General features: G+C 34.1%; 3 protein-coding genes across 6 annotated transcripts in view; 1 reads left to right on the plus strand and 2 right to left on the minus strand.

Moving 5' to 3' along the window:
- Positions 1 to 14238, plus strand: part of LOC148170864 (neo-calmodulin-like) — a 52381-nt gene that overhangs the window by 32473 nt on the left and 5670 nt on the right. The gene's annotated exons all lie outside the window — the stretch shown is intronic.
- LOC148170866 (troponin C-like) lies at positions 509 to 6374 on the minus strand. The gene is made up of 6 exons (XM_088040728.1): positions 6067 to 6374; positions 5983 to 6013; positions 5270 to 5413; positions 2865 to 2987; positions 673 to 804; positions 509 to 624 (listed from the first exon to the last, which is right to left on the minus strand). Exons 1-6 carry the CDS (start codon positions 6067 to 6069, stop codon positions 596 to 598), a joined length of 462 nt encoding a protein of 153 aa, XP_087896854.1. The 5' UTR covers positions 6070 to 6374; the 3' UTR covers positions 509 to 595.
- LOC148170867 (salivary endonuclease-like) lies at positions 11681 to 14126 on the minus strand. The gene is made up of 2 exons (XM_088041079.1): positions 14025 to 14126; positions 11681 to 12855 (listed from the first exon to the last, which is right to left on the minus strand). Exons 1-2 carry the CDS (start codon positions 14083 to 14085, stop codon positions 11699 to 11701), a joined length of 1218 nt encoding a protein of 405 aa, XP_087897205.1. The 5' UTR covers positions 14086 to 14126; the 3' UTR covers positions 11681 to 11698.

Below are 14238 nucleotides of genomic sequence, written 5' to 3' on the forward strand. Positions count from 1 at the left end.
ACAAGAGGAAGTTGTAGGTTAGGTAGTAATAGTTACTCTCCCTCCACCGCCATTGTTGTATTCCAGTGGAGGGGGTAATCTCAAGGCGTATAATTATCGACGCGAACAAAACAATGTCGGATTTACGCTAGAGCGGAGTTACAAACTGAGCATAGTTACACAATGAACGTAGATTTCGCCTCAGCATTGTTTGCATGAATTTAGGTTAGTTTATTGTACGAAGGGGAAACTTCGCAAGTCGGGAGGGTGGTAAAAAACCAATTGTTTTGGGGTTGTGTCGGAGTGTATCGTACTGACGAGTCCTAAAAAGGACGAAACTGCAGTCTACGGTTCTCTGGAATTCTTTGATCTCACTCCGAGTGTACTGTACTGATGAGTCCTAATCAGGACGAAACTGCAGTCTACGGTTCTCTTGAAATTACTGACGGCCTTTCAGAGTGTACTGTACTGATGAGTCCCAAAAAGGACGAAACTGCAGTCTACGATTCTCCGGCACAAATCCAAAACGTTTTGGTACGCAATATGTACAATTTATTAGGAACTTTGTTATTATAACAAATTACATAATATAATATAAAAAGAGGCGACGGGCACCTCAATCGCCAGTCATCATTTCTATAAACTCTGAAAGAGGATTTTAACAGTTAAATGAAAGGATTTCGCGAGTCTTACCATCGAAATCGACCGTCCCCGAAGAATCCGTGTCTATTTCCGCAATCATTTCGTTTAATTGATCGTTGGTGAGCTGGTCATCGAGGGCCACTAAAATCTCTCGGAGACTTGAAGTGGGAATATATCCGTTTCCTGGAAAAAAAAACGATCATAAATCAAATTCGGTTCACTCTAGAACGCACTGTGGAAACGAAGTCCGGCTCTGGAGTGAACTGTTAGTTACGCCTCTAAATTTGATTCTAAAATTCTTAAGATTGGCTGAAATATGAATTTTAATAATGGAATATTTTAGTTCGTCTTAAGTTAAAAAATTTCTAAAAAATTGTTTCTGCTTTTAAAATTTTGAAATTTGGCAAAGTAATGCCTCCAAATTTGATTTTAAAATTCCTAAAATTAGCGAAAATACGACGTTTAATCTAGAATATCGGAAATTTTTTGTTTGCTCTAAAATTAAAAAAATTCTAAAAAATTTGTTCTTGGCTCTAATATTTTAAAATTTGGCAGACTTAATAGGCGGGTCATAAGTAGTAATGCCTTTAAATTTAGTTTTAAAATCCCTAAAATTAGCAAAAATACGAATTTTAATCTAGAATATTGGAAATTTTTATTCGTCCTATAATTAAAAAATTTCTAAAAAATCTGTTTCTGGTTCGAAAATTTTAGAATTTGGCAGAGTTAATAAACGCGTCATAGGTAGTAACGCCTGTAAAATTGATTTTAAAATTCATAAAATTGGCAAAAACATAAATTTTAAGAATAGAATATTTTTTTAGAATATTTTAATAATAGAAATTTTTAGTTCGTCATAAATTAAAAAATTGCTAAAAATTTTGTTTTTGGTTTAAAAATTTTGAAATTTGGCAAAGTTAATAGACGTGTCATAAGTAGTAATGCCTTCAAATTTGATTTTAAAATTCCTAAAATTAGCGAAAATACGACGTTTAATCTAGAATATTGAAAATTTTTTGTTTGTTCTAAAATAAAAAAATTCTAAAAAATCTGTTCTTGACTCTAATATTTTGAAATTTGGCAGACTTAATAGGCGGGTCATAAGTAGTAATGCCTCCAAATTTGATTCTAAAATTCCTTAAATTAGCGAAAATACGAATTTTAATCTAGAACATTGGAAATTTTTAGTTCGTCCTATAATCATAAATTTCCAAAAAAACTGTTTTTGGTTCGAAAATTTTTGAATCTGACAGAGTTAATAAACGTGTGATAAGTAGTAACGCCTCTAAATTTGATTCTAAAATTCTTAAAATTGTCGAAAATATGAATTTTAATAATAGAATATTGGAAATTTTTAACTCGTCCTAAATTAAAAAATTTCTAAAAATTTTGTTTTTGGTTGAAAAATTTTCGAATTTGACATAGTTAATAGGCGTGTCATAAGTAGTAATGCCTTCAAATTTGATTCTAAAATTTCTAAAATTAGCGAAAATACGAATTTTAATCTAGAACATTGGAAATTTTTAGTTCGTCCTAAAATAAAAAATTTCTAAAAAATCTGTTTCTGGTTCAAAAATTTTGGAATTTGACGGAGTTAATAAACGAATCATAAGTAGGAACGCGTTGAAATTTGATTCTAAAATTCGTAAAATTAACGAAAATACAAATTTTTATAAAGAATATAAGACATTTTTTGTTCGTTCTAAAATAAAAAAAATTAAAAAAAAATTGTTTTTGGTTCGAAAATTTTGTAAAATAGGAACAAAATATTTCTCAACTTGGTGTAAAAAAGCCTGACGTTTTTGTCGCTTGAAAGTATGAGCACGGGCTAACAGAATTTAGTATAGTTTATTATAGCAATAACAATAATAATCGTTTTCCCGCTTTAAATGTGAATAAAAATTTTTGTGGCGCAAACTTTTCAATTTGATAATAATAATTAATTAATAATTAATAATAACCCAACTGTACATAATTTACTACTGAATACCTTGAGAATTTCCTAAAAACAGCAGTTTTAAAATGTTGCAAAATATGGTGCCATATTTGAAAACCGGTCAAAAATCAAATTCGGTTCACTCTAGAACGGACTGTGCAAACGAAACTCGAAAGTCCGGCTCTAAAATGAACCAAATTTGATTTATGATCGGTTTTACAATGTTGCAAAATTTGGTTTTAAAACCGGTCATAAATCAAATTCGGTTCACTCTGTGGAAAGGAGGGCACCAAACTCTAAAACTGACCTTGTTTGTCATACAACCTGAACGCCGCCTTCAGTTCTTTCTGTAACACCTCATCGTCCTCGTTCTGCTCCAGAAAATTCACCGCCACTTTACAAAACGACTCGAAATTGAGGTAGCCCGTCCCTGAAAAAAATAATAATTCATCCGTTGTTTGCAGCATCGTTTTTTTTTATTTTCCATTTTGTTGATTTAAGAGACACTGCGTGGGCGTTTCTTGGAAATTATTTATTGCTTGGCCGCATTAAAATAATACCGCACGACTTATCATAAAATTCCCGAAATACACGGTGTAGGTGTTCCAGGGAGTGTCCCTCGGGGGCCGATCCGACCCTGTACCCTTCATAAACCGGGCGAATTTTTCTAGTTTTACGGTTTGGTCATAGCGCGACACCTCTAAAATGGAAATTGAAGGTTTCCGGGGGAAAATCGTATTTTCACTTGACTGGAATTAAAAATGGCGGGTAATAAATTTATTTGTTGGCAATTTGTCAAAAGGATTTTTTAATTTTATTATTCTTACTTTTAAATAAACGGAATGCTTTCATCAGAAGGTGCTAAATTTAATACGACATTTATATTCGAATTTTTCGAATAGTGTGCGTCCGAAACAATTTATTTACTCCTCAAGCATTGCTACCAACATAAATACAACTATTCTGTTTATGCAAGTACTTGTTCAGCTCGGCTATAATTCTTTTACGACTCATAAACTTTTCGATTCCGCCCAATGTTGACAATTTATTTTCCCACACTTTGCCCGCAACTTCGCTTTGATCTTCTCGAAATTTTAATTATCTCTTTGTCCTCTTGTCCATTCGCCCCCTTTCGTGTTTTTTCGTTTAATTAGGAGCGAAAAACTCGCAAAACTGGACATTTTGTCCATTTGGACGTTCCCCAAGAAAACCTGCTTGAACCAGTCGTGCTGTCATCATTTCAAACTGCACAAATCTCTTTTGCAAATGCATCGATCTTAAGGTTGTAAACACGAGAACTGAAACATCCATCATCGAAGATTTAACGTGCGATCAAGAATGCAAGAAGTGAACTCGAGGACTACATCCATCAAAAGTGACGGGGAAATTTTTTCGTAATTTTTCTTAGTGTGGTATTAATAGAAGGTTTTACCAAAAATTGGCTCGAATTAGATCGAGGAATGTTAATTTGAATTGCTGGACTTCGCATTGGCGACAAATTATCTTCGCAGCTCAAGAATGTCGTCGTTTTTTATGAAGGATATTAATTTCTAAGTTTGGAGATAAATCTTATTGTTAGATCTCCGGGCATAGATAAACAGAATCGTTGCCAAAAACTCAAATGAAAATCAATAAGAAAGCAAAGCTTAGATGCACAACAAACTTGGAAAACTGGATAATTGAGGGGAGGATTTTGAGCCCAGCATCAATTTAATCGGTCGTAACTCGGTTGTTTGTTGTCGGATGCGGATTTTGAGCCCGGATCTGGAATTTGCGTGAAATTCGTCGAACAATGGGTTTAAATTACGCAAATTTGGTAAAAAAATTACCGAGATATTGACCGCGCCAGTTTGACAGTTTTAGTCGTGCATTTTTCTGAGAAATTCAAATTTTCGACTTTTGGAAAGGCTAAAAACGACTTCTTGGCTAGAAAAACGATGGCAAAAACCGTTCCTTTCGATCTGTCGTAGTTTCCAAAATTTTGCTCTCTGGCGACTACCCAAATATTCAAATGGCCATAACTCAATTATTTGTCAACCTACGTTGAAAATTCGGCCGGTTTTTGATTCTGCGTGAAATTTTGCGTTCAGTGAGCAGAAATAACTTGAGTTTGCTGCACAAATAAACGAGATATTGATCAAAATTTGTTTTTAAGAGGTCTTTTTAGGGTGATTTTCAAAAAATTTTTTTTCGAGGCGAAATCGACGTTTAGTATTATTGAATTATATGTCGATCGAAAGAGGAGTTCGAGATCTATGGACTGGCCAAATCTCAGATTGATAGGGCAAATAGCTTACAAGGGGCGATCAAAATTGAAAATTGCAAAATTTTTTTGCCCAAAAAATTTACCATCGAATTTTTGACTTTTTCTAAAGTTGAATGAGGCGAAAAAACGATGGCGCAAACCGTTTCTCAAAATCTTTTTTAGTTTCGGAGATATCGAACTTTGAAAATTTTCGAACTCAAAATTCAATATTCGAAATTTTGACTGCTCATTACTCAGTTATTTCCGGATCGATTTTAACAATTTTTTTCTTTTTGGATTCCACGTGAAATTCTGCGTAAAATGAGTACCAATAGGTTAAGATTGCTTTATAAATAAGCGAGAGACCGACCGAGTCTGAAAGGCAGCTAACTTCTAAATTTCCGAATTCGAACTATCCAAGAGTTTCAATTATTGTACCAATTTATTTCTCTAGACAAATAAAGTACCTTCTGGGTCCTCCCCGTCCAGCAGCGTCTCCAACTGCTGGTCATCGTACGTCTGTCCTAAAGTAGTCAAGATCGTCCGGACCTTCTCCTTCTCAATGCTGCCCTTTTTCCCGGAATCGAACATCGAAAACGCCCTTTTCAGCACTGCAACAAACCCCAAATCAAACCAAAGCCAGCCGCATTTCCCAATCATCAAGAATTCAGGCGCCACATAAAAATAACCGAATATTTGATGACAGAAAAATATAGCGAAAAATTTCACATTTTTAATTCCTTCGTCACCTTGACGATATTTATAACCCAACGAAACATCACCAAATTTCATTTTTCTTATTGGAATCGCGGAGGCGCCGTTATCTTTGATTGGATGATGATAAAAACGCGACCTACTTCGATGTTTCGGTTACAGAAATACGTATTAGATGATTAAAAACAACGGAAAGCGGCGAACAAAAGAAAGTCGTTACGGTGATATGGGGGCGAGATTGAATGGAGACGGGGGAGATTTATTAGGAGGTAAAAAAAAACACAAAGGGAGTGGAAAATAATGAAACATAATTTAAAACAAACTGTTATGTTATATGGCGGGAAAAACAATTCAAAGCGTTTATAAAACGAAATTGGCGAATAAAACCGTTTATGGTCATGTCGGCGACTAGATTTTGATGGATCGTGAATTGCAATTGTTTCCGGAATGTCACACGCCTACTTACAATTGACTTTGTCATTATCCACTCCGTCGGCCTGAAACAGACGAAACTCTTAGAATTCCACTAAAAAAAATTCCCACTACTGACCATTGTGGTAAAACGCGGCGAAAACTACAACATAAGCGCGCAGCCCCGGCTCAGCCACTGTTCCTCCTTCCGCTCTGATTTCACTCTTTATAATGGTCGAGGGCGCTCTTGGATGCCGTTGCACACCCGCATAAGAAACTTTAATAAGTTAGAGGCGGGGTTTTATATTTAGAGCCGTGATCGCAATCGACTACACTTTAAATTATAGGTGTTGTGTCGCCGGAGAATTTGGCGATTCTTTCGGATTTTCCTCTCGTCATGTTGGCAGCACTGCGCTCAATTGGAGCGTGCCTTGTTAACAAGCGTGATGTTCGGCGGACGACGATGGGAATTTTCTTTGACAGTGAATGCTAAGAATAGAGAGAGAGACAAAAGTACAATAGCCGGAAAATTGGGTTTTTTTTCGGTGTGGAATGTTTCAATCAAAAATCGATTAATAGCGATGATGAATAAGTGGGCCATAAACAATTGAGAAACTACTCGAAATAGGAGCTATTAAATATGAATAAGTTTCTGGGAGCAGATGTTGGGAGTTATGGGGCTCGGGGGACGGATTATGGCGGAAAATGGGGGGAAAATAGACTTCTTGTAAAATTTTTTTCTCTTCGTTTTTATTTTTCAATGAGACCTGTAATTTTTGTAGTTTCCATGCTAGTCCAATGAAATTTGGAGAGGTTACTCTCTGTAATTTGTTGACTATTTGTACCAAATTTCAAATTTTTTGAACAACAGGGACGGATTTTAGAAATTTTCATTTTCAAAACGAGCCAAAAATTTCTAATATTTTACATTCGAACCTGTAATTTTGGTGGTTTTCATGCTAGGGCCATGAAATTTGGAAAAAGTACTTTTTTTAATTTGCTGTAAAAATCTCAATTTTTTTAAACAACAGGGACGGTTTTTAGAAATTTTTATTTTAAAGACAAAAAATTTCAATGTTTTTTATTTGGATCTGCAATTTTGGTATTTTCAATGCTAAGCTAATGACATTTAGATAGGTTATTCTCTGTAACTTGTTGACTATCTCTACTAATTTTTTTTTTTTAACAGCAGGGACGGATTTTAGAAATTTTTATTTTCACGACGAGCCAAAAATTTTCAATATTTACATTCGGATCTTTAATTTGGGTAGTTTTAATGCAAGAGCAATGAATTTTGAAGAGGTTACTTTTTCTAACTTGTTGACTATTTTTAAACAGCAGGGACGGATTTTAGAAATTTTCATTTTGAAGACGAGCCAAAAATTTTTAATATTTTTCATTCGGACCTGTAATTTTGCTAATTTCGATGCTAGACCAATGAAATTTGGAGAGATGACTATCATTAATTTGTTGACTGCCTGTACTAAATTTTAAGTTTTTTGAAGAACAGAGACGGATTTTAGAAATTTTCATTTTTAAGACAGGCCAAAAATTTTCAATATTTTTATTTGAATATGTAATTTTGGTAGTTTCGATGCTAGAGTAATGAAATTTGGAGAGGTTACTTTCTTCAACTTGTTGACTCTCTGTTCCAAAGTTCGAAATTTTTTATTAGCAGGGACGGATTTCAGAAATTTTTATTTTCAAGACGAGCCAAAATTTGGATCTGTAATTTTGGGAGTTTTAAAGCTAGCTCAAGGAAATTTAAAGAGGTGATTCTCTGTAACGTGTTGACTATTTGTACCAAATTTCAAATTTTCTTAACAACAGGAACGGAATTTAAAAATTTTCATTTTCAAGACGAGCCAAAAATTTTCAAATTTTTCCAATCGAACTTGTAATTTTGGTAGTTTTTACACTAGCGCAATGAAATTTTGAGAGATTACTGAATCTAACTTCCTGACTATTTTTACCAAGTTTCAAATTTTTTGAACAACATGGACCGATTTTAGAAATTTTCATTTTGAAGACGAACCAAAAATTTCGAGTATTTTCAATTCGGGCCTGTAATTTTGGTAGTTTTGATGTTAGAGCAATGAAATTTTAGGTTGTAAATATCTTTAACTTGATGATAATCGGTACCAAAATCTCAAATTTTTTGAACAACATGGACCGATTTTAGAAATTTTCATTTTCAAGACGAACCAAAAATTTCGAGTATTTTCAATTCGGGCCTGTAATTTTGGTAGTTTTGATGTTAGAGCAATGAAATTTTAGGTTGTAAATATCTTTAACTTGATGATAATCGGTACCAAAATCTCAAATTTTTTGAACAACATGGACCGATTTTAGAAATTTTCATTTTCAAGACGAACCAAAAATTTCGAGTATTTTCAATTCGGGCCTGTAATTTTGGTAGTTTTGATGTTAGAGCAATGAAATTTTAGGTTATAAATATCTTAAACTTGATGATAATCGGTACCAAATCTCAATTTTTTTGAACAACAGGGGCGGATTTTAGAAATTTTCATTTTTAAGCCGAGTCAAAAATTTCCAATATTTTTCATTCGGACCTGTACTTTTAGTCGTTTTGATGCTAGCCCAATGAAATTTGGAGAGATTATTAGTTTTGACTTCTTGACTGCCTCTCTCAAATATCCAATTTTTTGAACAACTCATCATCACGAATCAACATTTTTAGACGAGATAGCAACGCAAAAATAATTTTCCAACTTCTGATTCCGGACCTGATGGATCAAAACTGACTTCCCTCCCATGACGCCACTTTTGCGCAATGTAAAATATCACCTCTCGTAGCTCCAGAAACTGTACCAACAAAATGTGACATTTATTACAAAAACACGCATCTATTTTTCATGCGGTAGTAACTCAAAAAAAAGTACAAAAGCATCATTTCATATTTTTGTTAAATTTATCGCGATAAAAATCCACACTCTGCTTTATTCTCATAAAAACAAAAAATTGGCATTAACTCAGTCGTAAATTCCTCCGTAATTAGCCTCCTCACTCTTCATTCTGTTTGAAAATGCGCAGCAGGTAGCCTTTTCATTCAAGTCCGCCTCTGTTCTAACCCGACACTATTATTAAAATTGCGGTTTCTAGAATGTTTACGTTTCAAAATCGTGCTGTAAAAGTCGGTGCTTTTGATTATTTTTTATAGGCGAAGTGCGAAAACTATTTCCTCGACTTAAAATCCGCTTAATTGAGTCTAAACCCTTCGACCATTAATCTTCATTTTAATAAAATTTAAACCCAATATTTTATCTTCTCCACTTTGTCTTAATTATCTCAACAACGCTAAATACCGTGAAATAACTGGACGCGTCATTCCTCCAACTCTTTAATTAAATTTCTCTCGGTTTCCCTATCAATTCTTCTTATCAACTCCGCAATCGTTAATCTTATTGTTTTCGTCTTTTCTTAAAGCGGACGTCGACCTTCAATGTTTGCAAACTGCGGATTTAAAATCGCGCGTTTATTATTGAAATGATTGGAAGTAAAACAAATAATTGCATGTGTAAACGATCGATCTATTTTTATTACTTTTTTCAGAAGTAATTTGGTAAATATTCGAGCCTCGCGATGAAATGTAAATGGGAGATTTTCTAGAGGGGCTAATTTCGTTTATTTTTCGTGCATTATGGAGTTTTGTTGGTCTTCAGACTTTGCACGAAATGGCGGACTTTGCACTGTTGGAGCTTAAAGTTGCTAATGAGTCAACAATACGGAGGAAGTTTAATCGCAGCATTATAGTCCAGGCAAAATAGACATAAAAATTTCAAAAGCTCCGAATAACTCCCATCAGGCTGATTTTTTGCCTGATTTTCATGGCAGGACAATGAAATTTATAGAGATTACTATTTGAGACTAGTTTATTGTCTGTTCCAAATTTCAAATTTTTTGAGCAACAGGGACGGATTTTAGCAATTTTCATTTTCAAGACGGGCCAAAATTTTTCAATTTTTTGTATTCGGCCCTGTAATTTTTGCAATTTTGATGGCAGGACAATAAAATTTGGAGAAATTACTATCTAAGACTAGCTTATTATATGTTCTAAATTTCAAATATTTTGAGTAACAGGGACGGATTTTAGAAATTTTTATTATTTTCAAAAAGAATTAAAAATTTCCAATATTTTCTATTCGGACCTGTAATTTTTGTAGTTTTGATAGCTAGACAATGAAATTTGGAGAGATTACTATTTAAGACTATGTAGTTTATTGTCTTTTCAAAATTTTAGATTTTTTTTTAACAACGGACAGATTTTAGAAATTTTCATTTTTAAGACGAAGTAAAAATTTCTAATATTTTCTATTCGTACCTTAATAGAAGAAACCAAAAATTTCCAAAGCTGTGTATTTGCACCTACAATTTTCGTAATTTTAATCCTAGAGCGACGAAATTTGGGGAATTTACTGCTTTTAAGTTGTTAATTTACTGTTCCAAATTTCAAAATTTTAGATCAATGGGGAAGAATTTTGGAAATTTTCGTACATAGAACAAATAAAAAATGTTCAACATTTTGCATTCGCATCTGTAATTTTTGTAATTGTGATCTTAAAACGACAAAATTTGGCGAATTTAATGCTTTTGAGCTGTTATTGTATTGATCTAAATTTCAAATTTTTTAAACAACAGGGACGGATTTTAGAAATTTTCATTTTTAAGACGAACCAAAAAGTTCCTTTATTTTCTATTCGGACCTGTAATGTTTGTAGTTTTAATAGCAGGACAACGAAATTTGGAGAAATTACTATCTATGACAAGTTTATTGTGTGTTTTAAATTTCAAAATTTTTGAGCAACAGGGACGGATTTTAAAAATTTTCATTTTCATGACAAACCAAAATTTTTCAATATTCGGACCTATAATTTTTGTAATTTTGATGGCTGGATAATGAAATTTGGAGAGATTATTATTTATAACTAGTTTATTGTCTGTTCCGGATTTCAAATTTTTTGAGCAACAGGGCCGGATTTTAGAAATTTTTATTTTCAAGACGAGCCAAAAATTTCCATTTTTTTCAATTCGTACTTTCATAGAACAAACCAAAAATTTCCAATGTTGTGTATTTTCACCTGCAATTTTCGTAATATTGATTCTAGAGCGACGAAATTTGGGGAATTTACTGCTTTTAAGTTGTTAATTTACTGTTCTAAATTTCAAAATTTTAGATCAACGAAGAAGGATTTTGGAAATTTTTGTTCATTGAACAAACCCAAAATGTTCCACATTTTGTATTCGCATCTGTAATTTTCGTAATTGTGATCTTAGAGCGACAAAATTTTGGGAATTTACTGTTTTTGAGCTGTTATTGTACTGCTCTAAATTTAATTTTTTTTAGCAACAGGGCCGGATTTTAGAAATTTTCATTTTCATGACGAACGAAAAATTTTCAACATTTTCTATTCGGACCTGTAATTTTTGTAGTTTTGATGGTAGGACAATGGAATTTGGAGAGAATACTATCTATCACTAGTTTATTGTTTGTTTCAAATTTTAAATTTTTTGAGCAACAGGGGCGGATTTTAGAAATTTTTATTTTCAAGAACCAAAAATTTCCAATATTTTCTATTCGGACCTGTAATTTTTGTAGTTTTGATGACAAGACAATGAAATTTGAAGAAACTACTATTTATGACTTATTACTATATTCTTATGCAAATTATTCCGAGGTTTATGTTTATTTTTCCTGGACTACTAAAAGGACAACGTAAAAGAAACAAACTTCGCAGGTTTAAAAAACATATTTAGTTCAAAATCCCTTCGACTACAAGGTACGGAAGATAGGGAATCGCCCACTTGGCTTCGTGGTAACTGCACGCGTACGTGTACCCTTTGGTGATGTTCTTCTTCTCAACACTCAACCAGTCGATGTCGTCGGAAATGTCTTCACAAAAAACATAATTTGAAATCTCCTCCGCCTCCAAATGCGGATTGTTCACAGTAACAAAAACCGTCGCTCTGTGACTTGTACGATCATAAATCAACTTCCAGAAATACGCAGGAACGGGTATTCGCTCCTCAAACAAGAAAATCTCAACTTCTTCCTCGGTGGTACTGTGCGGCAACGTCGCCACCCCTAAAACCCCCGAAAACACCTCCAAATCCAACCCTGTGGTCTTAGCAAAATCAACAACGTTGCGTTCAAGCTTATCTAGATTGTAGTCCAAAAATGACCATTGGGGCACCACGTTGATGTACCGATAAGTCGCGTATTGTTGAGAAATGTACACGAAGTTTCCCCTATACGCTAAAGTGCGTTTCGTGAAGCAAAATCCGGGGGTGGTGATTCCGGGGTTTGGCTTACAAGTCCCTGGATCCACGAACTTCGTGGAACTGTCACTCAAACCGAGCAAACTGTTAATTTTACTCTGTTGGTAAGTCACATTGTAGAGGCGCTCGAAGTCTATGGTGACGTTGTAGACGTGATCCTCGACGTACTGTGTGGTCAAATACGATTTTATGAATCCTATCGATTTCGTTAAGTTGAAACCAACGTAGATTGGAGAGAGTTGCTGCACGTCGAAACAGAACTGGATTTGGGGGAGGAACGAAACGTTTAATCCGATTTGAAATCCTGCTTGGATTAAGACACTGTTAGGGGCGCAGAAACTGGGGGTTGTCTTCACAGAAATTGGCTTGAAGTTAACACAGTCGAGGGAGTCGAAATCGAGGATTTCGTCTTGGGCTTCCAGTTGGTGGTTTTCGTTGCAGGTTGCCGGAATGGTTTTGGTGTTTTTTTGGGGTTCGAAGCGGCCTCCATTGCAGGAGATGATGATGGTGGTACCGATGGGGATGGTGATGTTGCGGTTGTCTGGGGGGTTTTCCAGGGGCGGGTAGAGAACTTTCAGGGAGCTGGAGATGACCACCGGAGGCCAGTTGCCGAAGTTGTTGAAGGTGCAGCCTGAGGATTTTTTTTAAGTGATGAATTTGGAAAAACTGGCGAGATAATTTTTCTCTATTGTTCTATAATTTTGTAATTCCGTACAGTTAATTATTAAAGCACTGCACGTAACTCGACCAAATTTCATTGTTGTAACGTGAAAATTGTCGAAATTACAAATTTGTTCTTGAAATTTTGGAAAAATACAATGTCTCGTCAAAATAGATTTTTTTAATTTTTTTTTTCTGTTCTAAATTTTCAATGCTAGGTCAATGAAATTTGGAGAGGTTATTATTTCTAGCTTGTTGACTATTTCTATTTTTTTGAGCAACAGAGACGGATTTTATAATTTTTAATTTTCAAATAAAGGCCAAAAATTTCCAATATTTTCTGTTCGGACCTATAATTTTGGTAGTTTCGATGCTAGGTCAATGAAATTTGGAGAGGTGACTATCTCTAACATGTTGACTATTTGTACTAAATTTCAAATTTTTTGAGCAACAGAGACGAATTTTAGAAATTTTAATTTTCAAAACGGGCGAAAAGTTACCAATATTTTTCATTCGGACCTGTAATTCTAGTAGTTTCGATGCTAGGTCAATGAAATTTGAAGAGGTTACTATTTATAGCTTGCTGACTATTTTTACTAAATTTAAAATTTTTTGAACGACAGGGACGGATTTTAGAAATTTTTCTTTTTATTATGAACAAAAAATATGTCTCGTCAAAATTGTTTTTTTTTTTATTTTTTTTCCTGTCGTCCTATAATGTTGTAATTTCGTACAGTTGACCAGATAATCATTATTAGTACCTCAACTAAATCTCATCGCTCTATCGTAAAAATTATCAAAATTACAAATCAATTTCTCTGCAGTCTAATTTTAAAGTTGTTTTGATATTTTTATTAGATATTTTTAATTGAGTCACTTCCTTTCTTCTGTGAAATCCTGCGATATCAAGATAACATTGTCCCGAGATTTTTGCATCACCACCTACACATTTTTCGCAATATTTTTAGCCGCAGTTTCGTAAAAATCGATTCATTGAACAGCTCCGAACGAAAATATTCCAAAAATTTGCGTCAATAAAACAAAGCCGTTGCAAGAGAGTGACTCAATTCACATTCTCTGCCAAGAAAAAATTGTGTTTCTAAGAACTCATGAATTAAACAGTGTTAAAATTAAACTCACCCTCAAGCCGAACGCTTCGGAGAAAAAGAACAAGAATCAGCGCGGACAGAAACGTCTTCATTTTCGAAAGTCGCGACGGGAAATAATAAATGATAAGAGCTAATCGTTGGTTTTATCTGTTTTTAATTTGAGGAAATCGTGCACATATTAACCTCCAGTGCCGCATTTTTTCCAAGTACCTAAGGTCAAACACCGTAAATATTTTCGCGCGTAT

The sequence above is a fragment of the Gnatocerus cornutus genome, chromosome 7 (assembly GCF_029298725.1).
Source record: "Gnatocerus cornutus isolate USDA-ARS CGAHR chromosome 7, icGnaCorn1.1, whole genome shotgun sequence".
NCBI lineage: Eukaryota > Metazoa > Arthropoda > Insecta > Coleoptera > Tenebrionidae > Gnatocerus > Gnatocerus cornutus.